Source organism: Musa acuminata, unplaced genomic scaffold (assembly GCF_036884655.1).
Source record: "Musa acuminata AAA Group cultivar baxijiao unplaced genomic scaffold, Cavendish_Baxijiao_AAA HiC_scaffold_1139, whole genome shotgun sequence".
Taxonomy (NCBI): Eukaryota; Viridiplantae; Streptophyta; class Magnoliopsida; order Zingiberales; family Musaceae; genus Musa; species Musa acuminata.
Window position 1 is genome coordinate 2,995,216 of NW_027021351.1, and position 26,392 is coordinate 3,021,607.

Genomic DNA, 26,392 nt, shown 5'->3' on the forward strand with positions numbered 1-26,392 from the left:
ATATATATATTTAATATTTCTTATAAAGAGGATAATTCTACATGTTAAGAGACCTATTCATCTAACTTGCCTAACTATTGTGATCTATGAGTAGGCTTGACACAATTTATAATTCCATGTGGATCCAAACTCTAGTGATCAATGTAGATGTATAAATGATTCTATACTGATCTCTAGTTTCAAACCATAAATTGGTTTTCAACTTCTATTATATGTTCACTAATTTGTGACTGGCTATTAATTCATGCAAGTCTAGCTAATGAGAAAAAGTTTGATTTGATTTAAGCATCAACTCTTTTCGATCCACAGTAATTACTCTTTCACAACGTATCTGAAGTTTTGTAGCTGATCTTACCATTAAATTGGAGTAGCATTAAACGGGTTAGAGTGCTATTATCTTAGGAGTCTTATCGAAGAGGTTTATTTCTTTTATAGATATTCTATATATCTTTAGATTTTAAGTGAGAACAAGATGTGAAAAATACTTTGATTCCTCTTGAAAGAAAGATATAAATTATTTGATGTTAATAGGAGAAGATATATAAAGATAATTGTGCTTGAGTGAGGATAATCCAAATCTTTAATTGATCTCACATAATGAAAATTTTAATTTTCTTCGGATAGACGAAAGTTACCAAATCATTTTAAATAGAAAAAATGATGATTACAGGTTTATTAGAAAAAAACTGAACTATCATATAATAATTCTAAAATGTTATTATCTATAATATTTTGTAATACCAACAATAGAAAATTTTAGCCAAACCTTTAGATTTCCTGAAACACATTAGATAATTCAAGGAGGAGGAATTAATCATCAAGAGGAGAAGTACAAAAATTTGTCGTCGCGATGCATTGAACTTAGAAAGTAAACAGATACCAACAAAAACACATGTTAAAGGGTTTTTATTTTATAATTACCCCTAAATATTGCATAGGCACCTTTTTTAGATCCATCACCTCCAATTACATAAACCTGGCAGAGTTGTTGTCAACATCTCGCTCTCTTAATCATTCATCATCACAACATATGTCATAATATAATAACCACGGTTCCATAAGTTTTCATATGAGAATTGCAAGGCTTAAACTTGTACGCAACTTAAATCCAAATACATGCACTTGACACAATACAAAACAGATACGTCCATAATATACGGCAGCGATATATTGAACTCTCAAACACAAATAAGTTCACCAAAGACATCCCACTAATGAATTATTACATCACAAGTCTCAAAAGTTTGAACCATAAACAATATAATTTGTTGCCTTGATACATAACCAAATTCAATCTACTCGCAGGCATCTGAAAAATTTTAACAAGGATATGAGCAACCACAACTTAGTAAACACCAAATCTCATGTATTAGCAAAACTTCTCATGAATGCATTTTATAAAACTATACACTTATATAAAGAGCAAACATATCTTTACATGCTTTTCAAATCACAACTTTTTAGCTTAATAAGCACGTAAGACACCATAATTTTTTAATACATTTGCATAACAAAACTTAAGTGGATAGATTTCATTTTAATGCCAAGATTATTATTAATCAATCATGAATCAATATAAGTATAACTAAGCCTTCATATCTAAATTCATCCATAGTCATGATTATAACAAAGGGCATGTATTAAAAGAAGTCAGAAGTGCTAATGGCTATGACCATATCGTATCCTTGTGACAAGGATCAAAATCATATTTAATCTCCATGATATAGGTAATACATTTATCTCTATCTCAGACCAATGTACAACAACAATTGATAAAGTCTAAATCAAAACCAACTAATTGAGAACAATTAACCATCATCTAAATTAACATATTAACACCTTATTTGAAATATGTTCAACAATATAGCATTGGAAAATATACTAATTAAATATTTTAATTATTTAAACAAATGCAATATCGAAAAGTTTATTTTCAAAAGCCAATTTAACATTTGCAAATCACATAATTTCATTATTAACAAATATATTATTAAATTAGAAAACAAGTTAGACATAATCATTCGATACTTACGTTAATCATAAATTATTATAACTGATATGGTGATCAAAACTCTCTTTCTTTTCCAAATCATTCAAATAATATAAACCAATCCAATAAAAAATCATAATATTTTCTTTCTTATCTGAGAATGACTATTTTTTTCTCTAAAATCACAACATAGTTAATAATTTTAAAATAATTAATCTATAGCTCTATTTACTCTCTGATTAGTAGGGAATGAATAGGAATTCAAAATCATACATATATATACTCTTTCAAATTTAAAACTTACTCTCTTGAAACAAAAACAACATCCTTATTAAATCTCACACCTATTTTATTTTTTTCTCCTCTTTTCTTCCCCTACCAAAGCCACCCCTCTCTTCCTCTAATTTATTATTATTTAGAAAGTAATGTGTTTGTTCCTTTAAAATCAATATAGCATATATTTAAACTATATCTTCATACGAAAGACTTGGTTGTAGTTCTCTTCTTTTTGTAATATTTCTTTACTTTAAAACTATGAGCCAACTCTTGCATGATGTTGTAATTATGCAAACGTCAACTCTTGCATGATGTTATAATTATGCAAACATCAAATAGAAGAAGACCGTAAACAACCACATTACATAGAAATTGATCTCAAACACCATAAATATAGCAGCCCATCCTTTCTTAGATCAACAATACAAATTCTTCTTTCATTGATCACAGCCAGCATCTAGGAATCCAAAATACCATATAAATAAAAAGTAGAGTGATGACATACCTTGTCCCCATCTACGGTACAGCCTTGGATCATCCACACTAGAAATTTTAGGATTAAAGTTTAAACAATCGTCAAAAGATTAAATGCCATTGCACCCAGAACCGATCATATATATCATCAATCGTACGAAAATAAGCATGCCTCCATGCATCTTTCAGGAAGAGTATACCACAAAAGGTCCAAAATCCCATCACATATCCTAGTACCATGCTGATATAAAACCATAGCCACTCGGGAATCTCCTTCTTGTACTCTTGTATATCATTTTGAGTTGTTTTATTATTAAAACAACTTTTGAAAGTTGGTGGTCCACATAAGTCGGCATTGCCCATGTAAATGGATGGATCATTGAGTGTTTGGAGTTGATAACCAGTTGGTATCCTTCCCGAAAGATTATTATATGACAAATTCAAATAGCTCAAAGAATATAAAGCCGATAAGCTCTCAGGAATGCTACCAGAAAGATCATTTATCGATAGATCAAGAGATTCTAATGATTTCATTCCTTCTATCTCCCAAGGGATTTTCCCTTGTAAATGATTTCTTGACAAATTTAAGTTCTTGAGTCCTGCAAGGTCTCCAATTCCTTTTGGTATCTCTCCGGTTAGATGATTGTTTGAAAAATCTAAACTTTTCATACGTCGCATGCTGCATTGTAAATAATAAAGATCTTGTCCCTTTGTAAAGACATCTGATTCATAATCACAAGATTCATTATAAAGTGTTGTCGATCTCATGGTATTTAAATTACCAATGTTGTGAGGTATTGATCCAGAGAAATTGTTATTAGCAAGATCCAATATTTGAAGCTGTTCAAATCGAGCAAGTTGCCAAGGAATAACTCCAGAAAACATATTTGAACGTAGACGAAGTACTACCAGTTGTCGTAGATTTTCTCCCATCCATAGCATTATACTTCCAACAAGATTATTTTGAGCCAGATCAAGAAACTGTAACTTTGTACAATTTTTCAATGACAAAGGAACCTCACCCGAAAAACTGTTATTTTTCAATTGCAATAGCTGAAGCTCACTTAAAAAACCGATCGTGTGTGGAATTTCACCCGAGATGTGATTGTTGTCCAAAATCAAGAATTTAAGGATTTGTAATGATTTTCCCAGACAATAAGGGATCTCACCAAGTAATTTGTTGTTCGAAAGGTCAAGGTATACGAGAAATGTCCATTGGCAGATTGATGAAGATAAGCCACCATCAAGCATGTTATCAGAGAGTGCCACTGAGTAAACATGGGGCCATATCGGCAATTGCCCTGTAAAGGAATTATTGGAGAGGAATAGAGTATCGAGTGTAGACGGTAGCATCGTTGGCAATGGACCTTCAAATCTGTTGGAATCCAACTGTAATCTTTCCAACTTGGTGAACTTTAAAGAAGATGGCAGCTTGCCTCCTATTTGGTTGTTGGAAAGGTCTAAAAATATGATGGTAGAAGATGAAATATTCCAAAACCAAGCGGGCATTGTCCCTGCAATTTTACAGTCTGCCAAATATAATTCTTCGATCTGTGTTTGAAACTGCAACCATTCTGGAAATTGAGGTCCCAACTGACATTTGGCTAAACCTACTAATCTGAGTTGGAAAGGGGGGACCCAACTTTGGCCAATTGATATGGTGATGGAGTTGTCATACAAGTCTAATACTTGCAATCTCGTAAGATTCTCAAAATGAACTTCTGAAATGACACCTCCCAGACAATTTCCATCGAGATACAATTCAGTGAGATTAGACAACTTACCAACGGAGGAGGAAGGCATGGAACCGTTGAATAAATTATAGCTGAGATCCAAAATGATGAGATTCGTCATTTGCTCCAGCCAACCGCTCAAATTTCCTGTCAATTGGTTGTCCGACATATATAATTCTTTCAGTCTGCCCAAGTCTCCAATTGCATCAGGAATAACCCCATAGAACCCAGATTCATGAAGATCAAGATGGGTAAGACCACTAATATTCCACAACCATTTGGGTAAGGTGGAGTCGAAATTATTCAAGGAGAGATCAAGGACGGTAAGAGAGGAGGTGAAGTTGACGTGGACAACAGATGCTGGGATGGTATCGAGACCAACATAAGACATACTTAACACTTGGAGGGATGGCAGCGTGTTCACGGATGAGAACCAATCTGGGGCACCGGTTAGCTTCAACCAGCTCAAGTCCAGGTTCTTCAGGGAGGTAAGATGGGAGAGCCAGTCGAGGTTGTCAACATGGTATGCAAAATCTAAAGCATCGTTTAGATCAAGAACGTAGAGGCTCGAAAGGTTCCCCAGCCGAGCAGGTATTCCTCCCATGAAATATGTAAAAGATAGATTGAGGTATCTCAGTTTCTTGAAGGAGCCGATGAATTCCGGCATGCGGATCCTGCTGAAATCATTGACGCTAAGATCCAAGTGCTTCAAATGAGATAAAGCAAGCAATGACGAGTTCATCATCCTCTCACCGCGTAATGCCCGATCATCTGTAAAATTTGTGTTTCGGAGGTCCAGCATGACGACGTGGCCAGTGGTGGTGTCGCAGGTCACTCCCTTCCATGTGCAACAGTGGTGGCCCGTCCAAGAAGATAGCCGGTTGCGGGTGTCTCGGACACCAGCTTTGAAGTCCAACAGTGCCTCCCTCTCCATGCTGAAACACCCACTTGTCACCGTGGCCCGGTGGAGGAGGAGGGCCAAGAGGCACAACGACAATGATGATAAGAAGCGTAAAGGGAAACCCATGGCGCGCAGTTTGATATCCCTCCCTTACCTAACTACCTACTCCAAGCCGCCACAGTCAGAAGAACAGGATGAAGGTGGAGGTGCATGCTATGTGTGGCACCCATTATCCATGATATATAAATTGGGCATAGCTCACTCAGCTTGCTTGCTATGTGTGGTTGGAATAATAAATTAAACTTTATGGTTAGATAGAATTTTGATTTATGAATTCTATCCAAGATATAATTAAAATTGAAACCTTAAGTTTACCCTTTATAAAATAAGAGCTCATGTAAAGTAATACTTTAGGTATAAAATTTGAGATGAGAGATGAATTAAAATAGATTAAAGTTTTTATATTAAATATATACTCATGCATGGAATTAATTGTACCGACTCGCTCTCTAAAGAAGACTTCGACTGAGAGCACACAAGTCACCTTCATATGTGACGAAAGGGGTAAGAGTTCGGACGGACGGAACCAGTGGTTATGATGCAGAGCATCATGTGGATCATGAACGTGAAGCCAAGTATAAATGCATAGAATTGATCGAGACTACACCACTTTGACTCAGAAACAGTTGACTGACCGAAATAACTTGGGTGCAAAATAGTCAGTATTTCTTTTTATTTTTTTATTTCTTGATTAGAATTAAATTTCTTCGGTACCTAATTTACTTGGAAAAGTAGACTCTTTGGAGTTTCATTTCTAAATAGAAATAGAAAATAATTTCTTGAAGGTCCATTGGAGATGATATACCAAATATATTTGGATTGACTCGTGAGATAATTTTATTCCGTTATTAATTCTCTTGATTGCTCTTTTGAAATATATAAATTGGTACCCATTATCCATGATATATAAATTGGGCATGAAATATATGTGTGGTTGGAATAATAAATTAAACTTTATGATTAGATAGAATTTTGGAAACCGATAGCATCGTTCTCAATCAGTGGGATAAGCACTGTTTGACAGACGAAGATGAGCGGTGAGAAACCTCACATCCCTAAGCTGCATTCCATGGATTCTTTTTCTACACGTCGTTGGCCAAGAAGACTTTGACTTGCGGTAAACTAGAATTTAGATTAGAGATCTAAAAAAAAAAAAAAAAAATTTAATCAATTAGAATTTATTTCGATACATGTACCATAAATCTAAGATGTCGATGAGAGAGATACACATTTGGGTGTTCTTAAATTTCTCTTAGTAGATTTAAAAAGGATTAAGATAAAAATTCTTTCGGAAATGGACATTGGTTGCCTTTGAATCCAATCCATATATTAGGTAATCAAATTCTAATTTAACAAAGAACAATAATCAAGATTGTGTTGGGCAACAAACTTGCTTGAACATGCATATGTAAGAGCAACAAATCAAGGTAGTTGAGTCTATCTTGAAACTTTAGGAATAAATAATATATATATGTACTTGGCCTAATAAGATATGAGTCCAACACATGAAAATTGAATAATCAAAAGACATAGATACCATGTGACCTGATAAGGAAGAATAATCAACTGGCTTATCAATCCACATCTTCACAGGCGTCTTTAGGTTAATCGCGATCGAGAGAGATTGATTAATAACATAACAAGCGATTCTTACTATTTCAACCCAAAATAACTTGGTCGGACTTAGGACTTGTAATACCCGGTAATCCTTTAGTTCTTGCCAAAGTCTTATTCATTCACTTATACTAATCTGTTAAGGACTATACAACATTATAAACTCTCTCGATGCCTTCTTGTCTATAGAAAATAGCAAACTTGATGAACTTATTGTAAGGAATACCAATATGTCGAGGACTATACGATATTCTATTGAGAAATCATTTGATGAATATGAATTGCTACTATGTGAGGTTGATGATGAACTTGTTGAAACAAAATCTATCACTTAATTCTATGGAGTGTCTAGTTTTACTGGAAACTAAATTTGTTTTTCACCTTCATTGTTCTCCTAATTTTAACTTATCTTTTCATCAAACATAATATTTTTGTTAATAATAACTTTACCACGAATAGGATTATGCGATCGATATTTTTGGATCGTAAAGGATAACCAATTAAAATATATTTTTTATATTTTTTTATGAAGCTTATGATGGTTTTATGAATTTATCAAAACATAAGCATTATAACCAAAAATTCTTAGATGATTTACACTTGAATTCAAACCATACTAAGCATCAAATGAGTTTGATTCATAACAATTATTGATGAAGTATTTAACAAATAAACTATTATTGCAATTGCTTCTATCCAAAATTATTTAAAAATCAAATGTTATTTGATTTAAAAATAACATATGAATAGGACATCCACTATTTAAAAATCAAATATTATTTGAAGCATCATTAACTTATGAATGAGTCATAAACAACTTATTGCTTTTCCTCCGTATAGCTTATTTACTTTTCTTTTTCTAACAATATGCTTCTATGTGACCAAACTTTTATAATAGTGACATTAAATTCCACTCTTGTAGTTTTTTTTTATCATAATTTGATTGTTTTTGTTCATCGTATCCATCAATGTATCATCATTCTCTTCCTCTACCATAAAAATCTCTTTTATCATGTCCTATTCTTGTTCAATTTTATTCTCTTTTTTTTTTTGAAGTAGAAGACTTCTTCATAGTTTAAAATACCTTTTCTTTACTTTTTTTAAATGACTTGTTCAAACTTGCTTCATGTGCTTACAAGGAACCTATTAGTTCATCAAATAAAAAATATAGATAAATTTTTTGACTCATTAATTGTAGCAACAACAGGATCAAATTTTAGAGTTAAGCTTCTCATAACTTTTACAATAATAATATAATCATTAAGATATTTATCATAAGATTTTATTTGAGTAATAATTTAAATCACTCGGGAAAGAAATTCTTACATCGATTCATTATTTTTCATGAATAAAATTTTAAATTATGAAGGGTCTAAAGTTTTATTATAATCACTTTCAATGAACCTTGAAATTTATTTTGAAGTATCGATCAAGCTTGTCTTAAGGTTATAGCTGTTAGGACTTTATCGGCACTAAAAGTGGGGGTTGAATTAGTGCTTTCGTAAAAACCTCAGTTTGAAAATTTTCGTTCAATGAAATCGTATCAGAAATACGTTTAAACTTAGAGAGCAAGTGAGAGTACTAAACAATTGAATCAATAAGTAATGACAATGAAAATCAAAAAGTAAATACAAACTGAGTTTATAGTGCTAGTCATAGGTGCCCTGTAAGCTAATCACATGAGTGATGGCACGTATGACTTGACACGTGATCTTTTTGCTTATTATATATTTGGTATTTTATCATTTTAATTCCGATTATAGGTTACTCGAGAGGGACATCGAGATAATCGAACGGACTAGTGTGCTATATACCCATCCATATGATGGATGCAACTGGCCTCATAGCTGCTTGTATGGGGACACTAAAGATACAATGTAGGTACTCATTAGAGAATGAGTTCATTGATTGATCTACTTACGGAATACTGGATGGTTGATGATGCCTTATTGTCAGACAGCAATTCTGTAGTCTTAATAGTGTATCTAGTCTTTAGACTTGAGACACCAAGGATGTTCTATATAAGTACTCTACTATTTGATATCAGACTTATAGGTTTGGAAGTTTCAAATATAGTATAGTTGGTTATTGGGAGTGGTAACCAATCTTACAAGGGCTATTGAGTTTCGATAGAGGATCATCTGCTCTCGGTATCATGAGAGGAATATCCTGTGTATTCTTGCTCAAACAAATCCTTGGCGAAGGTCATTCAGATTGAGAGAAAAATAGTTTTCTGGGAGAATCCGATTAGAGCGAGACTTAAGGAGAAACTATATGGGCTTAACAGGACCTTGCCCGATATATGATCTCTGAGATATTAGATGAATGAGGGACTATAGGTACATAGTAACTGACGATAAATAAGTCCAAAGGATTGGATTCCCCTATATCGTTTGAGGATTGCGAAGTAGTGGTGTAGTACATCCGTAGTCGATGATTCGAGTGAATTATTATAGAGATAATAATTCACTGAACCATAATGAGTTTTGATAGGTATGACTTATGGTCAGCTCGATATTGGGTCTAGAGAGTCACACACATATGGTAGGTGTTGCGATGAGTAGAGGTTCGGATATGAGATATCCACTGGAGCCCCTATCTTATTGAATATCCAATAAGCCTATGAATTATTGGATTCTATACATGAGATCCAATAAGAGTCAATGAGAGATTGTTGGATAGAGATTCAGTAATCTAATAGGCTGGGTAGTTGGATGGAGATCCAATACCTAATAGGGCATGATCCATTAGGGTTAACTAGGGACCTCTATAAATCGGAGGAAACTAAAGACTCATAGGCTGGGGCTTTCTAGTTGTCACCTCTTATTCTCCTCTCTCCTTCTTCTCCTCATATAGTAGGCATGAAGATTTGAGGAGCGTTGTCACAGTCTTGCTGTATGGATCACCGTTAGAGAGGAGGACACTTGACCTCCTTCATCCTCTCCTACAGATCTATAAGGATTCAGGGATATACGATCTCCCTAAGTAACATAACTATCTCACACTTGGTTTTCTGTGTAGCGATTTTCGTGCATCAATCTTCACACGATGATGAACACCTTTTGGAAAATTTAGAATTTTTTATTTTATGTTTTTCTACTGTGTATGTGATGTCACTCCTAGATTTCTCTACAATGATATCAGAACCAGGTTATTTATGTAATAGATTAGTTTTAAATATTATGTTTTAGCAATACTTTTCACATCAAAATTGTTACGCAGAAAGGTAAGAAATGGCAGCAACTGTTGCTGCCCTCGCAAAGGCGTTTGGCTGGCTGTCGGCAGGCTGCCTGCAGCAGTTTCCGCGAGAGCGGGCGGCGCCTACGGGCCCGCAAGGGCTGGCGGTGACTATTGCTAGTAACAATGTTTTGTCGTTGTTGCATGCATGTGACTATTTCTTAATTTTCATCAGCATATCTGAAGACAAGTCATTATAGCAACTAATGCATAAACCAATGATTTTGGTGGGACATGAACTTTAAATCTCCATTGGCACACCACCCCATGTCACATGAGATTATGGTGTTGGCCATGGAAAACAAGGGCAAACAATGACCTAAACAAAGAGCTCTCTAATTGCATGGTGTGCAGGTGGTGGTGATGGTGGGCTGGTGTCGTATTATCGGGGAAATCATGTATGCATCTAACAAAGAGTCAAAAGTCTTTCCTTCTCTCAATATTTTCCACATGAACAACATCAATATCGAGCTTAATTCTCTGCTCTTAACAGAAAGGAAAGTAAGGAACGTATTGAGGAGTGAGGGGCTGATTTCTTGCTAAGATAGATGTGTTGGAGCGAATTGAAATCGAGGTGGATGCGATTATTATTGCCAATGTGACTCGCTTTCGAGTTTGTTAAATCTTATGAGAGCCAAGAATTATGTGAGAGAGTGTATAGGAAGAATTTTCATAAATGTAGATAAAGGATATCGAACCATATTAATGTTTGTTTCGTATTTCCACAAACAAATATAAGAACTTACATGTTTATAGAGAGAAGGAAATGGATGTTTAATTTGATTAACTAATTTTGTGAGGTACTATCTTACTTTGAAGGACTATTAGCCAAAATTATTGGCCTTTGTTTGATTATTCTCACTTCATTCATTGTACTCTTTTTTTTTATAATATAGTTTGTTTTTCTAAAAAATATAAATATATACAAAAGAGAATATTTTTATGAGATAAAATTCTTTTCTCGAAAAGATTTTGTCACGATCCGAATTTGATAGGTTTGGCGTATCAATTTTACTTAACCTAAACCACTAATCAAAATACTTAAACCCTATTTAAGCTTAAATCCTAGCATAATACATATAAGGTGCACCAATAATAATTCCACGTTATGACTAGTCATTTGACTTTATTCATATATAGTCTCTTCCTAATCGAGTCCTTTCATATTCAAATATTATGTTGGCTCTCTTAAGTTAAAATATTTAATAATATACTCATCTGATCTTTATAGATTAATTTTAACCTTATTCATTTTTAATGTAGGACTAATCGAAATGCTACACACTCACTATACTCAACATAACCTACCGTCGACTTGATCTTTTTAAGTTTGGATTAATCAGAAATCTGATCCCAAATATGCACACTCGCATGACATAACCGAGCTATATTTTGGCCATTTTTGATCATTTTGGATGGGTTATTACAATTCTCTCTGCCTTGCTCTTCTTCGTTACAATCACCGACGGTAACAAATGAAGAACAGTGGCAAAGATATCACCATAAAGAAAGAGGCACACACTCATAGTTTGGCCATTGCATCATAAACATCTTTACGATCGATATACGTACATATATATGGGAAGTCGTATCATCGGAACATAGTCGTATACTGGAGCCGAGCATAATTATGGCGGCGCAGGAGATCGATGCTACATGATGACGGCCGCCAGATCATGTGAAGAGGGAGGAGGGTGGGAGCGATCAGCGACGGAGGTCGGCGAGTTCGAGACGAAGGCGACGGAAGCTGGAGCTCGCGAAGCGGTGCAGCCGGAGGAGGAAGAGCGCCAGGTTTCTGGTGGGTGGGATGAAGAGAGCGGAGGGGCTGAGGAGGAATCCCACGGCGAAGAGCAGCGGCGCCATTTCCGCTCCGCGATCGCGTGTGTGGTGATAGGTGGTGGCGACTGGCAGTGCGTTATGTAGTTGTTACCGTTTACCGTTTGGTTAGACCACGTGCGCTGTCTCAAACGATGGACCGGCCGGCCGGCCCAATAAGGTTTCCGGCTTCCAATTAGGGCTCACACCCATCGACATATGGCCCATAATTCGTGGGTGGAGGGTAATTTTGTGATTTCGAATTTTCCTTTTTCTTTTGTATTTATTTTTTTGGAGAATACTATTTACAATCCCCCCCTTTTTTTGTTATTTATAACCTCATGTTAATAACTTTTGAGAAGGAAAAAAGAGTAGATGACAAAAACACTGTAAGTTAATTAAAAAAATATTATAAGTGAGAATGTTTCTTATTATCATTCTTTTAAATAAATAATATAGATATTATAAGATTTTTTTAATTATAAGCTTAAGATTATGTAAAAAAAGGGGGGAAGTATATCCTTTATTTTAAAATATATTAAAAGTCTTAAAAACTCTCAACTGAAATATATTATAAAACCTTATATATATATATATATTAATTTATAAAAAAAAATAATTTAAAATATTTAAAGTGATCGTAAATATTAATCTCTACTATTATTATTATTATTATTAAAATAAAACTTCCTCTTTCCGTACGTCTGCTTTCAACGCAGCTCTCAAAAGCGACAAACCAGTTTCGTACGGAACGAAAAGATTAGGATGCTCTCCAATTACTGTAGCGTCCGTCTACCATGAAGCGATTGCCATCCAACGGTTGATGCGTGGGACTTGCATCCGTGGAGAATCGAGATGTGAGAGTGTAAGAGAACAAATATACTAGCTTTTGAAGCGGATCTCTCACGTTTATTTTTTCGAAAAGGCCGTCGTGCGCTCGGTTCTGCTGCCGCTGCTGCTTCCTTCCTAAGGAAGGAATGGCATCATCGAAGCATCCCCCCTCCGGACACGAATTCCTCTTCCGCGGGATCCATCGATGGGGCACCCTCCTTTGTCGCTGCTTGCGGGGAACGGTCCCCAACTCCGGCTACCGAGCGCTGCGGAGGACCTGATCGAGCGGATCTGGCGGGAGAAGTCGCTACTCCCACCGTGATAGAAGATGATCCAAGATTGGTATCCTTGTCAGGAGCACCATCTTGCGGGGGCATGATAGAAGATAAGATTTTCCCTTGGTGGAACCCAGCCCCCATATGCTGATGACCAAGGTTTTCATCCAATGCAAAATTCGGTGCACGCCCGGAAGACCCGCCTCTGCGGTACCATGGCCTTCACTCCTTGAATCCATAGCCCTTCTTGCCGTCGTGTTGTTCACCGAAGCGGAGCTCCCAGTAGCTCCCGATCATACCTCCATATGATCTCATCCCTCACGGGACGCACTATCGTGTGTATCGCATTGCCACGAACTGTTCCACCACGATCCGCTGCACCATGTCGCCTCCTGGTGACATCTCCATTGCATTCTGATCCTTGGGGAATAAACTCGAATTGTGAACCCTCCATGTGTGGCCTCTGCCAATACATCGCAGGGTCTCCTCCACCTTCGATTTTGTTCGCTCCTTTGGCAATCGACCTTCATCCACCCACTCTTGGGTCACACCTAGATGAAGCACTGCTCTAGGACAGTCCGTCGCCTAGTAGCTCCCGAAGTCCACCGACTTCACTGTAATTTGTGCACCATTGTCTGGATCCTGGGCCTCTGCCCCTACCAGCACAATCTCCGCTGCGCACCGCTTCCTTCATAGCAACTCGAATGGCAACACTGTGGCATATTCTTCAAGAGTACCCGCCTCTGCGTCCTCTTGCCCCATGCTAAGGCCTTCTGAACTCAACTTCACCTCCGCAAATTGAGTCGCCTTAGTTCCTTCATCAAATGCTCCTCCGAGATAAGGTGCATGTGCCCCGAAGCTCCCTTCGTCTTTGGCACCATGCAAGATGAGTCCACTCCGTCAGAATGAAGGACCCATGGAACAACATGATCCTGCTCTTGCCTCTGCAAGAGCTCATGTCCTTGACCTCTGTCTAAGAAAAACACTGTGCCTCTGCTCCATGTTCCAACTTCTCTGCTGGCTCCCTTCATACGGCTTGGGTACTTCGCCAAGTTACACCCAAGATTTCCTCATATAGTGGGAAAATCTTATCTTCTATCACACCGGACCCCGTAGCGAGGAAGGCCCTCGCCGGCCTAGGGGAGGCCGCTGCCTTGGACGTCGTGCGGAAGGTGTCCTCCCGCAGAACCAAGAATTTGTCTGCGCCGATCATGTACATGGCTAGCCGACCGGACGCCGCCCAGGCCTCCACCCATGCGAGCGCCTGCTTTCCCCATTCCCCGTCCTCTGGCCCTAACTCGGTTGCAGGTGGGAAACTACGTTTTCTTGCTTTAGTTTAAACAAAAAAATTCCTTTTTTCGTAAGAAAAGATAGAGCTTGTTTGTCTTTTACAAACTGGGCTTTGGGGTCTTCGTTGAACTATCGACTACCGTTTCGCTTTTGCTTCCGTAGCAGAAGAACCACATGCGTGCACGCCAAGATTTGAGGGGAGTTTGCCATCGGGGCAGATGGCAAGTCCGCAGCTCGTGGCTTTGGGCAGGCTCGAATGAAGACCAGGGAGTGTATCATATATCTTTTGTCTTGCCTGGGCCCTTTGTGCAAGGGAGCACAAGTGAAGCAATCTATTAAAAGAAGAAAGCATTTTAGATGATACGTCCTTCCAATTCCTCTTGAAAATGGTCATGCGATGCCGAAAAGATTGATGACATGAGAGGCTGGGACACTTCTGTTGCGGGAAACAACTTTGAGAGCCATGACCTCGGGGCCGACGCGGCTCGGTTCGGATCCGGAAGACGGGGATTTCCCTGGGGGCGTTCCTCGAGCCCGCTGAGGAGGTCGGGGGCGGTGTCCGATCGAGACGGGTCGTCGTCTCCTCCGAGCAGGGGCTCGTCGTCCGCGCGGCCGGCGGGGACCCTCGTCTTCGCTCCTGCACAAAGGTCGGGTCGGGAGGTACGACCCGACCCATTCGACGATCAAGTTAGCAGAAGATGTGGAGGGGGTTTCAGAAGATGAAGTGTTTGTATGTGTCACTGTCCGTCCCCTTTCTCTGATGAACGAGAGGGTATTTATAGGGAAGCTTACTGCTGTTTGATGTGCCCGCCTGTAAGAGGCAGGCTGATAGCGTCTGACATGGGTGCTGGCGTGGCATGAAGAACCGCGCCTGAGTAGGCATTAATGCGCCTCGGTCGGTGTTCCGGTTCGGTTGACTGAGTGCAGTCGCGTCGATCGAGGCGTGAGGCGTCGACTGACGTCAGCCGAGTCTTATCATAATTACTATCCTCATCAACTTTCATGGTGAAACTTCAGTTGATACATTACCTGATATGAAATTATCGATTCAGGTTTAGTTATTAAGTCATGTTGAACTTTCCTCGTCATTAACCCTTCTTCAGAGGAAAAAATGGAGCTTACTGGCTGATTATCTTACTGTACTCAATTTACAGCTAACTGTGTGGACAATGTCAATCATTAAGGTACAGACATGCACAGACGAATTTTACGACTTATGTGCTAGAAAGTGTTGCTGCACGATGAGTGATTGTGTTTGGAGAAATAGTAAAGTTGATGATTCATTATTCGTACAAGGAATCTTCATTTTCTTTGTCATAGCAGGTGGGAAGATAACATTCTGTCACATACGTGTTTTCATCATGCAATGTATGTCTGAGGATACATAGATGAACAATTTGTAACTGGTAGGTCATTGAGGACCTGAAGCCCCTATAGCTGGTTGCATTGTGTTGGTTACAATTTTTAGTTCGTTCAGGATGGGAGTGGCACTTAGCAAGTTGAATGCATCTGAAACAATTTTGGCTTAATTAGCTAAAGAATTCCTAAAGAATTTTGGGGAGATCATTTTATTTGCTTAACATTTTTTTTTTCGACAAAGAGAATTGGTAATATAACACTAAAAGAAGTTGAAGCTTACATAAACCAAGAGTTAAATCATTTGAGAATTTTACGGAAGTGTTATATTAGCTAAGATACCAGAAGAAAAGAGAACAAAACTTAAGAATAAAAATTAAAAATGCATCTTGTTAGGTTATGCTAAGAATTCTAATGGTTACAAACTCTATAATCATATCGCAAACAAAGTTGTGATGCTAAGAGATATTGAGTTTGAGAAATAATGGATTTGAAACCGGAAAAGTGATGAGCAACATAAGAAAACTATATATTTAGAAGAGGATGATATAATACAAACAAGCACCGAAAAGTCTTTACTTGAATCATCACCTAGATTGGCTAGGTCACATGATTCAAGAAGTCCGATTTTAAGGATAAAAATAACTTAGGAGCTATATGATGTTACTTGAATGATCAATACTAACAATGATGAGCTTTCTTTTTTTTATCTTTTTATACGATATAATCCATCAACCTTCAAATAAGTTTGTAGAGAAAAAAAATAGTGACAAACTATGAACAAGAAGATTTGTGCTATTAACAAAAATAATACATGGGAACTTACTACACTTCTAGAAGATCACTAAGCAATTGGTGTAAAATAGATTTTAAAAACAAAAAGAAATGCACAAGAAGAGGTGTAGAAATACAAAGCATGATTGGTTACGGAGGACTACAAATAAGAATATGAGATTGACTATGAAGAAGTATTTGAACCAATTATTCGATTGGAGACAATGAGATTATTTATTTCCTTAACAGCTCAAATGAAATAAAAAATTTTATAAATGGATGTGAAATCAATATTTTTCTTAATGGAGCTTTTGAAGAAGAGATATATATTCAATAACCCGTGGTTTTAATATTCATGAATAACAAGATAAGGTATACAAGTTAAAAGAGTGCTTTATGGGCTTAAACAAGCTCCATGAGCATGGAATTCTTGAATATATACTTATTTTATTCAAAATAAATTTTCTAAATATCCATATGAACATGCTTTCTATATGAAATTTAACTCTGATAAAGATATCTTATTTATATGCATGTTTGTAGATGATTTAATTTTTATAAGTAATAATATCTTCATAATTAAAGACTTTAAGCACTTTATGAAGAAAGAGTTTGAGATGACCAACTTAGGCCTAATAACTTATTTTATCAGTATTGAAGTTGTACAAGATAATGAAAGAATTTTCATCTCATAAGAAAATTATACAAAGGAGGTTCTAAAGAAATTTTTCACGGAAGATTGTCACTCTACAAATATACTTATGGAATATGGCACCAAGTTAAACAAGGAAGGTGAAGGTAAATATATTAATCCAACTTATTATAAAAATTTAGTTGGATGTTTAAGATATTTGACATGCACTCGACCTGATATATTATTTAGAGTTGGTTTAATAAGTAGATACATAGAAGCTCCTAAGATATCTCATTTAAATATTTCCAAAAAAAATTTACTATATGTTAAAGGGATAATCGAGTATGAAATATTCTATTCATCATCTAAAAGGTTAGAGCTTATTTGATATAATGATAGTGATTACGTCCAAAGTTACGATAATCGAAAGAGTACAATTGGATTTATATTTTATTTTAGTAAAACTACATTCACATGGTCTTAAAAAAAATAACATATGAAGCAGAATATATAGTAGTATCTTCTTGTGTTTGTCATGCAATATAGTTAAGAAGATTATTTCAAGAACTTCATATACCGCAGAATAAGTTAATCAAGATTTATATTAGTAATAAATTAGTTATTGTCTTAGCCAAGAATCCAGTCTATCATGAAAAATCGAAGCACATCGATATAAGATTTTATTTTATAAGAGATCATGTCAAAAATAAAAAAATAAAACTAGTTTATATCAAGACAAATTAATAAGTGACTAATATATTTATACAATCTCTCAAATTTGAAATATCTTAACAACTTTGAAAGAAACTTTGTATGTTAGATGGAATAAGTTCAAGGGAGGTGAATGTTAAAATTTAACTTATTAAAGTATCATAAAAAGGTTCAGTGTATTAAGAGAAAGAGGTTCATTGCATCAAGAGGAGAAATAAATTAACAAACTAAATTGGCTTTTGATTCTTGAAAAAAAAAAATATTTTTTAAATGATTTATTTTAAATATAATTAATGTAATGTATGACTATAAAACTCCTATATATCGGGTAATGAAATATAAAATTTTTAAAGTTATAAAAAATTTTAAGTGAAAGATATAATATTTTATCTTGTTCTACTCGTGATAATCTTATATATTTTTTCTATCTAGTAATGGAAGATATAGTTGAACTAGACTACTCTTCCTTTGGACTTGAAGGTCGGCATCCTTGATGCCTATAACTAGCTATCTTCTTGGGTAGGCTAAGACCGTTACGTCATTTGCCACACCCCCACTGGCCATATCGTCAAGTTGGACCTTCGGAGCACAAATACAAATGATTGGGCATTACGCGGTGAGAGGATAAACTCATCATTACTTGCTTTATCTCACCTGAAGCACTTGGATCTTAGCTCCAATGATTTCAGAGGAATCTGGATCCTGGGATTCATTGGCTCCTTCAAGAAACTAAAATAACCTAATCTATCTCATACATATTTCATGGGAGGAATACCTACTCGGGTGGGGAACCTTTCAAAAGCATCTACGTTCTTAATCTAAGAGTTGCTTTATGTCTTTGCACCCCCTTCTTGACAACCTCGATTGTCTCTCTCATCTTACCTCCTTGAAGCTCAGTCGGTTAGACCTAACCATTGTCCCTCCAAGTGTTAAGTATGTCTTTCGTTGGTCTCAATAGCATCCCAGCTTCTATCGTCCATGTCATCTTTACCATCTCTTTTACCGTCTTATCCAAATGGTTGGAGAATATTAGTAGTCTTACATATCTTGATATTTTTAATTCCGAGTTCCATGGCATTATTCTTACTGCAATTAGAGACTTAGACTCACTTTTCTTGATCTAGGAGGCAATCGACTCGAGGGTATTGTACCGAGATCCATTATTGATCTCCATACACTGAAAGGGAAGAAAACAAGGATAATGTAGAGAGGCTGTTCTCAATCATGTAGTGTTCTTATCTCAGGTTAGATCAGATCTACAGTAGATTCTTGTTGTGATTACTTGGGGAGAATTTGGATATTGTGCACAGTGACGTGATCTTTGTATCATAGTTATTATCTTGTGATTGTTGCTATGATTTTATGCAAGAGATTGAGATTTGTATATTCATTAATTTTATAGTGGATTATCTCTAGTTTACCCTATAGTTTTTACCCTTCATATTGGAGGGATTTTTCACGTAAATCATAGTGTTTTATTTGATTGTAATTCCATTTAATTTTGTTACGTGTTACGACTTGCTATTATTTATTATTATATAAAAATTTATTTCTCTTTATATCGGACCGTGGCTCCCTCACCCCTTCCCTCTCCTTCCCTGTCGCCTGAGGTCGTTAGTATTTGTCAACCATCATCGATCGATCTTGCACTACCACCTTTTGCTCGTAACACCCTTCCCTCTAGCTCTCTATCGCCTGGTGTAGCTACCGCAAGAGGAGAGGAGAAGAAGAAAGAAAAAAAAGAAGAAGTGAGAAATAAACAAATTTTATTAGAATTAAATTATAAATTATATGTATATATATATTAATTCATAAAAAAATAATTTAAAAAAATATTTTAAGTGATCGTAAATATTAATCTCTACTATTATTATTATTATTATTATTATTATTAAAATAAACTTCCTCCTTTCCGTACGTCTGCTTTCAACGCAGCTGTCCAAAGCGACAAACCAGTTTCGTACGGAAAGAAAAGATTAGGATGCTCTCCAAGTACCATAGCATCCGTCTACCATGAAGCGAATGCCATCCAACGGTTGATGCGTAGGACTTGCATCCGTGGAGAATCGAGATGTGAGAGTGTAAGAGAACAAATATACTAGCTTTTGAAGTGGATCTCTCACGTTTATTTTTTCGAAAAGGCCGTTGTGCGCTCGGTTCTGCTGCCGCTGCTGCTTCCTTCCTAAGGAAGGAATAGCATCGTCGAAGCATCCCCCCTCCGGACACGAATTCCTCTTCCGCGGGATCCATCGATGGGGCACCCTCCTTTGTCGCTGCTTGCGGGGATCGGTCCCCAACTCCGGCTACCGAGCGCTGCGGAGGACCTGATCGAGCGGATCTGCCGGGAGAAGTCGCTACTCCCACCGGACCCCGTAGCGAGGAAGGCCCTCGCCGACCTAGGGGAGGCCGCTGCCTTGGACATCCTGCGGAAGGTGTCCTCCCGCAGAATCAAGAATTTGTCCGCGCTGATCATGTACATGGCTAGCCGACCGAACGCCGCCCAGGCCTCCACCCATGCGAGCGCCTGCTTTCCCCATTCCCCGTCCTCTGGCCCTAACTCGGTTGCAGGTGGGAAACTACGTTTTCTTGCTTTAGTTTAAACAAAAAAATTCCTTTTTTCGTTAGAAAAGATAGAGCCTGTTTGTCTTTTACAAACTCGGCTTTGGGTCTTCGTTGAACTATCGACTACCGTTTCGCTTTTGCTTCCGTAGCAGAAGAACCACATGCGTGCACGCCAAGATTTGAGGGGAGTTTGCCATCGGGGCAGATGGCAAGTCCGCAGCTCGTGGCTTTGGGCAGGCTCGAATTTAGAAAGGCTTTCTTGATCCTTAGTTATATCGGAAGGTCAGTGATGGCGCTACTTTTGGTTTAATGTTCTTGATTTCCTGATAGCTCAAGGAAATGCTAAATGGCCATGTGGAGGTACATTAGGAGGTCCTGAGGTGATCTTTTGGGTTATGCAAGAAAGACAACGAGATACTTATTTTACCCTTTTCGGAAGATCAATTTTGAATACGAAATGTTTGTGAAGTATATAAAATCGAGTCATAGAGAACACTTCAATATTTTTAACATCCTACGCACCTTCGAGCCAGAAATTGTCAAACTGTCTTTCTGCCTTTTCAGTTTCTGTAGCAACATGAGCAATCATTCGGCTCTAAGTTGCTTCTTGAAAGCACATCTGAATGCCATACGAATATGAACTTCTGATTTTTACCTGTGAATACGTTTTACCTGCAATTATATTCATCACCAGATATGTGGAAGCATTAAAGATTCTATTGTTTGAAATTTATTTTATTGTTGTCCGCATCATGTAACTTCATCTTGCAAACTTGGCAGATTAAATGCCAAGTTTTGCTGACTGCCTTGCGAGTTTAAATTCTCAATTTGCAATTTTGTCTCTGCGGTAGCCAATTTGTATATGTTCAAAGAAATGCTGTTATTTTGGTGTCAACACAGTGTTTCCCATACCAAACAAATATGGGCCTGATCCATCTGGTTTTTATTTGTTCTGGCACAGATTAAAATGTCATTGAGCATTCTTCCGAGTGTTGAATTGTCTGAATGAAGACTAGGGAGTGTATCATATATCTTTTGTCTTGCCTGGGCCCTTTGTGCAAGGGAGCATAAGTGAAGCAATCTATTAAAAGAAGAAAGCATTTTAGATGATACGTCCTTCCAATTCCTCTTGAAAATGGTCATGCAATGCCAAAAAGCTTGATGACCTGAGAGGCTGGGACACTTCCATGCTGAAACTTCAGTTGATACATTACCTGATCTGAAATTATCGATTCAGGTTTATTTATTAAGTAATGTTGAACTTTCCTCATCATTAACCCTTCTTGAGAGGAAAAAAGGGGGCGCATCTTATATCTAGGCTTTTGGAGTGCGGAGGAGCTTACTGGCTGATTAGCCTTTTGTTTTGTCCTCAATTTACAGCTAATTGTGGACAATGTCAACCATTAAGGTACAGACGTGCACAGACAAATTTTGCTCCTCATCATAAAAATTTATAATTTCCTGGTCAACCTTTCAGTTTATGACTTATGTGCTGGAAAGTGTTGCTGCACGATGAGTGATTATGTTTGGAGAAATAATAAAGTTGATGATTCCTTATTCGTTCAAGGAATCTTCATTTTCTTTGTCATAGTGGGTGGGAAGATAACATTCTGTCATAAACTTGTTTTCATCATGCAATGTATGTCTGAGGATACCTAGATGAACAATTTGTAAATGGTAGGTCATTGAGGACCTGAAGCCCCTATAGCTGGTTGCATTGTGTTGGTTACAATTTTTAGTTCGTTCAGGATGGGAGTGGCACTTAGCAAGTTGAATACATCTGAAACAGTTTTGGCTTAACTAGCTGATACCGATTTTCTTTTGCTTTCCCAGGAATAAACTAGAAGAGTTGATATCAGTTGATTTTATTGAGAAAATACAATTATGGCCGATGAAGCAATTCGAGTTGGAAGTTTGGAAAGAAGTTGGGTCTAAGTGCATTTCTGAGCTAGATAGGAGAAAGGTAAAACTTACCATTCACAACTACTCTATAAAAATATAGTTGTTCTTAAGTTCATATTCACCAAAATAATTCCTCAATTTGGCACATTCTTTGAAATATCTTTTGAAAATATATTAGTAAAATGTAGGGAAAGTTTGAAGGGGGCCATCTTGATGAACTTCTTTAGTGGAATTGACTAATATAATTTAAGTGTTGGAGTTTCATATAGTTTGTTCTGTATTTGTTTTTTTGAAGTGTCTTAACCATTCTGGTTACTTCCATTGTTCATTTCCATAATTCTTTAAGAATCATTTGCCTTTAAAGCTTGAGACTTTTGAACCAGGAAATAACTTGTGCTTAATTTCTAATACTCCACGCCTGCCCTTGAAGCTTGAGACTTTTGTACTGGGAAATAATTTGGGAAAGATCTCAACGCTGGACCTATTCTCCTCAACCGAATTTGGTTTTTCAGAATTTGGGAAAGGAATAACATTCATGTTTGTCGTGTTGTCGCATGCATGAGAAAGCCTTCCATGTCTACACCTAATGATTTTTCTTTCTCTGGCTTGCAGAATATGGACTGGGATTCCGGTAAGGCTCATGTATACCATTGTCACGTTGACTTAGAGAGAAATTTTACATTTAAGGTATGTTACTAGTCTTTTTGGGTATGTAGAAGATTCAAATTCCCCATTCTGTTCTTTTATTCATTGAGCTAGGTTTTGTTGTCAGCGGCACATGATTTACAGTATTGATCATTTGGCAATCGGAGTTCATTTAGCTTATTTGAGCTACTATTAGACTTCTTGAATCAATTTTTTGTCATGCCAGGGCTTTCAATTAGTATAAGTAATAGCTTCTGCTTTCCAAAACATCACCTTGTTATTGGATTTTAAATTCATAGTATTTTAAAATATGAACACAAAAAGAAAAGTTTATAGTGAGCTGGTTGCTTTGTGGGGATGTAGAAGATTTACAGTCTTCTACTTTCCCAAATAGACTTCTGCTTTTAAATTCTGCTTTCCCAAATAGACTTCTTGATTTACAGTCTTTTTGGGTATGTAGAAGATTCAAATTCCCCATTCTGTTCTTTTATTCATTGAGCTAGGTTATGTTGTCAGCGGCACATGATTTACAGTATTGATCATTTGGCAATCGGAGTTCATTTAGCTTATTTGAGCTACTATTAGACTTCTTGAATCAATTTTTTGTCATGCCAGGGCTTTCAATTAGTATAAGCAATAGCTTCTGCTTTCCAAAACATCACCTTGTTATTGGATTTTAAATTCATAGTATTTTAAAATATGAACACAAAAAGAAAAGTTTATAGTGAGCTGGTTGCTTTGTGGGGAAAACAAGGATAAATTGACTAAACTGTGACAATACTACATATGTATGTATGCAAAATCTGTAGAGTACTGCCTTACTTACTGTTCAGTCAGATTTATCTTGTTTCATTCTTTTGTATAATAAGTTTGGAAAATATTTAGTTCAGAAGATGTGCTGGGCACATAACTCCTGATGAAGACAAGGACCTGTGTTGATACGAGTGGGAAAAAGAAAGTAAGTATTTAGGAGAATAACAATAGCATTCAACGGAAAAGGAGGTCTAAGTGAAAGTACAAAACCACCCCATCCTTAACAAAAAAAAAAGTCAGCCGATTTTTTTATTGGTGAAATATGCACCGTATTTTAAATTGTTGTTTATATTCTGCTCTTCATAACTGACATTCTCTTTGTCAAATTTCATGGTCGTCTTCTTCTCCTAATATTCAGAGATGGGATATGAATTCATGAGCACTCTAGTCTTTTTGTTTTGTATCACAAAATTTAGTTATGCAAGTACATGTTCAGGGTCCCTATCTTCAACTTCAGAGAACTCATCTGCAGCGGATCTTAGGTGATGACAATGTCTTGTTGGTAAAATTCACTGATGAAATGAGTGGAGAAAAAAGATCATCTTGTAGTTTTCAAATATCTAACTCAGTATACCACAAAGTTGCTGAAGAGGGGATTTTTGTGGGTTTACGATGGTATCAATTTTTTGGTAAGGTTATTTTCTTTAACTTTCTTTGTCATAATTCTTTGTTGCAGCTTAATGTTTGCGATAAGTCTGGTCTCATCAGTTTTGGGAGTGAGAGTGGATTGATAAATCTATACTTGCTTAATATTTTAGAACTTTCTAGTGATTTAACATGATTGCGACTGGCAATTATTTGATGCCTAAGGGTTATTTTGGAAAAAAAAATAATCAAATTTTTAGTCTGCCTTTACTGATTTAATATGTTCTGACATATTTGGGAATGAGCTAACAATTGGTTTGTGCTTGATCAGCATTTGTATTTTTGGACTCGTTAGCTTTTCATCATTTGGTGTGAAAAGCTATGTTGAAAAGAAAGGTCTAATTCTCCCGTACATTATATTCAGTACCTTCTTATAATTGTGTTGCAAAAGATGCAATTAAGACTGAAGTATACTTCTATCACTGAAAAATAAATGTAATTACGGATAGGAAAAGGATCCTAACTCTTGCATGCTTTAGTTTTGATTTATATGATGTTCTAGCCTTGGGTTCTAGTAATTTTGCATTTACATGGGTCTTCTTGTTCAATGGGACTTTTTGGGAAGTGATATAAGATACTTGAGTGCTTTCATAAAATACACATACCAATTAAAGAAAATGGATTAGGAATTGAAAATTAGCATGAGTGTTTCCATGAGATTTAAGCTGATTTCAGACCATTTGATATGCTTTATGATGCTTGTTCTGAGAAGTGATTTATTCTTATTACTCTTTTAAATACATAGAAATTGTCCAGTGAAGTGTTTTCCTGAATTTATGAGAATACATTTAAATGAGTACCTCAGATTGGATGCTGTAGTGCCATTGCTGAGTCACATCTCTAGTATCTTTCAGGTATTTGATGAAAGTATACAAAAAGTTTTTCCTGAAAAAATGATGTATCTGGCTTCTCATGCTATCTTTTGCCTTTTTTCATGGTACATTTGGTTTATGTATATTTAAATAGTGCTTCAATATTTTCTATGTCCATTTTAATTGAACTCTTTGTTCGAAGGGGCAAACAGTCATCTTTTCTTCTGGTCAGGGGTTGGGCTGTTCGATTCTATTGGGCTGTCCTGAAGTTGATCAGACCAACCAGAGCTCAACTGTGTAAGACATGGACTGCTGTTTTGCCCGGACCGGTACAAAATGGGCAGTTGTACCCATCCATTGAACCAGTACAGAGACTACCCCTGATTTGGGCGGTCCAGTCCGACCAATAAAAAAAAAAGAAAAAATCTATCTCACTGGTTTAGGTCTTGTGTTTGTGAGCCCTCTTCCCCATACACACACAGCCTGTGAGCCTTTGCTGCCATCCATCGCTTGTTGTCAATTTTGGGTAGAATTCTTTCTCTTCTTCTCTTCCTCCTCCTTTTCCTTTTCTTTGTTCGTCCACCTCCTCCTCTTCTTCCTCCTCTTGGTTCACCAGGTCCTCTTCTTCCTTCCTCCTCCTTTCTCCTCTTGCTCCATTGCCTCCTTTTGTTCTTTTGTCTTCTTCCTCCTCCCGCCTTTTCTTCCTCCACCATCTTCTCTTCTTCCTTCTCCTTCCTCTTCCTCTTCCTCTTCCTCCACTGCCATTTGATCCTTCCTGTTCTTCTTCTTCTTCTTCTTCTTCTTCTTCTTCTTCTCCCTCTTTGAGTCTTCAATACGTACCGGTGTGTCATACCGACTGGTACATACCAGTCTGGTCTGGGACTGATATGCCTGGTCGGTGAGAGATGACAAACCTTAGTAAACCTGTACAACAAATCAGTTCAGCTGGTTTGGTTGGTTTGAATTGTCAAGTAACAATTTGATTTTACACTATCCTTGAGGAAAAAGGGTTCGCACTGAGCCTTGAACATTACAGAAATTG

At 36.8% G+C, this 26,392-nt stretch overlaps 2 protein-coding genes across 8 annotated transcripts in view; one reads left to right on the forward strand and one right to left on the reverse strand.

Annotated features, from left to right (window-relative positions):
• Nucleotides 1–1,054: 1,054 nt before the first annotated feature.
• LOC135671356 (receptor-like protein EIX2) lies at nucleotides 1,055–5,587 on the reverse strand. 3 transcript variants are annotated; one of them, XR_010512731.1, is made up of 3 exons: nucleotides 5,227–5,586; nucleotides 2,772–5,147; nucleotides 1,055–1,309 (listed from the first exon to the last, which is right to left on the reverse strand). XR_010512731.1 is itself a non-coding variant. In XM_065179414.1 (2 exons), the coding sequence occupies exon 2, from the start codon at nucleotides 5,138–5,140 to the stop codon at nucleotides 2,843–2,845; it is 2,298 nt and encodes a 765-aa protein (XP_065035486.1). In that variant the 5' UTR covers nucleotides 5,141–5,150; nucleotides 5,227–5,587; the 3' UTR covers nucleotides 2,639–2,842. The 3 variants fall into 3 exon arrangements, 2 of the variants coding, with proteins under 2 accessions (XP_065035486.1, XP_065035485.1); XM_065179414.1 differs by lacking the exon at nucleotides 1,055–1,309 and having other exon boundaries at nucleotides 2,639–5,150; nucleotides 5,227–5,587; XM_065179413.1 differs by lacking the exon at nucleotides 1,055–1,309 and having other exon boundaries at nucleotides 2,639–5,147.
• Nucleotides 5,588–20,126: 14,539 nt separating this feature from the next.
• LOC135671381 (probable RNA-dependent RNA polymerase 5) overlaps nucleotides 20,127–26,392 on the forward strand; it is a 38,844-nt gene continuing 32,578 nt past the window's right edge. For 2 of the 5 annotated variants that reach the window (XR_010512738.1, XM_065179462.1), the window contains exons 1-5: nucleotides 20,127–20,539; nucleotides 20,683–20,815; nucleotides 22,367–22,496; nucleotides 23,048–23,122; nucleotides 24,330–24,522. Coding sequence is in view for 4 of the 5 variants with exons in the window: in XM_065179462.1 (XP_065035534.1) it covers nucleotides 20,224–20,539; nucleotides 20,683–20,815; nucleotides 22,367–22,496; nucleotides 23,048–23,122; nucleotides 24,330–24,522 (847 nt within the window). In the remaining variant the exon portion in view is untranslated. Of the gene's footprint in view, nucleotides 20,540–20,680; nucleotides 20,816–22,366; nucleotides 22,497–23,047; nucleotides 23,123–24,329; nucleotides 24,523–26,392 lie in introns of those variants that run through there. The other 3 variants (XM_065179459.1, XM_065179460.1, XM_065179463.1) reach the window with 3 other exon arrangements.

What these genes read in the sequence shown, in the direction of transcription:
- LOC135671356 (XM_065179414.1), bottom strand. Translation starts at nt 5,140, where the DNA reads ATGCCGGAATTCATCGGCTCCTTCAAGAAACTGAGATACCTCAATCTA.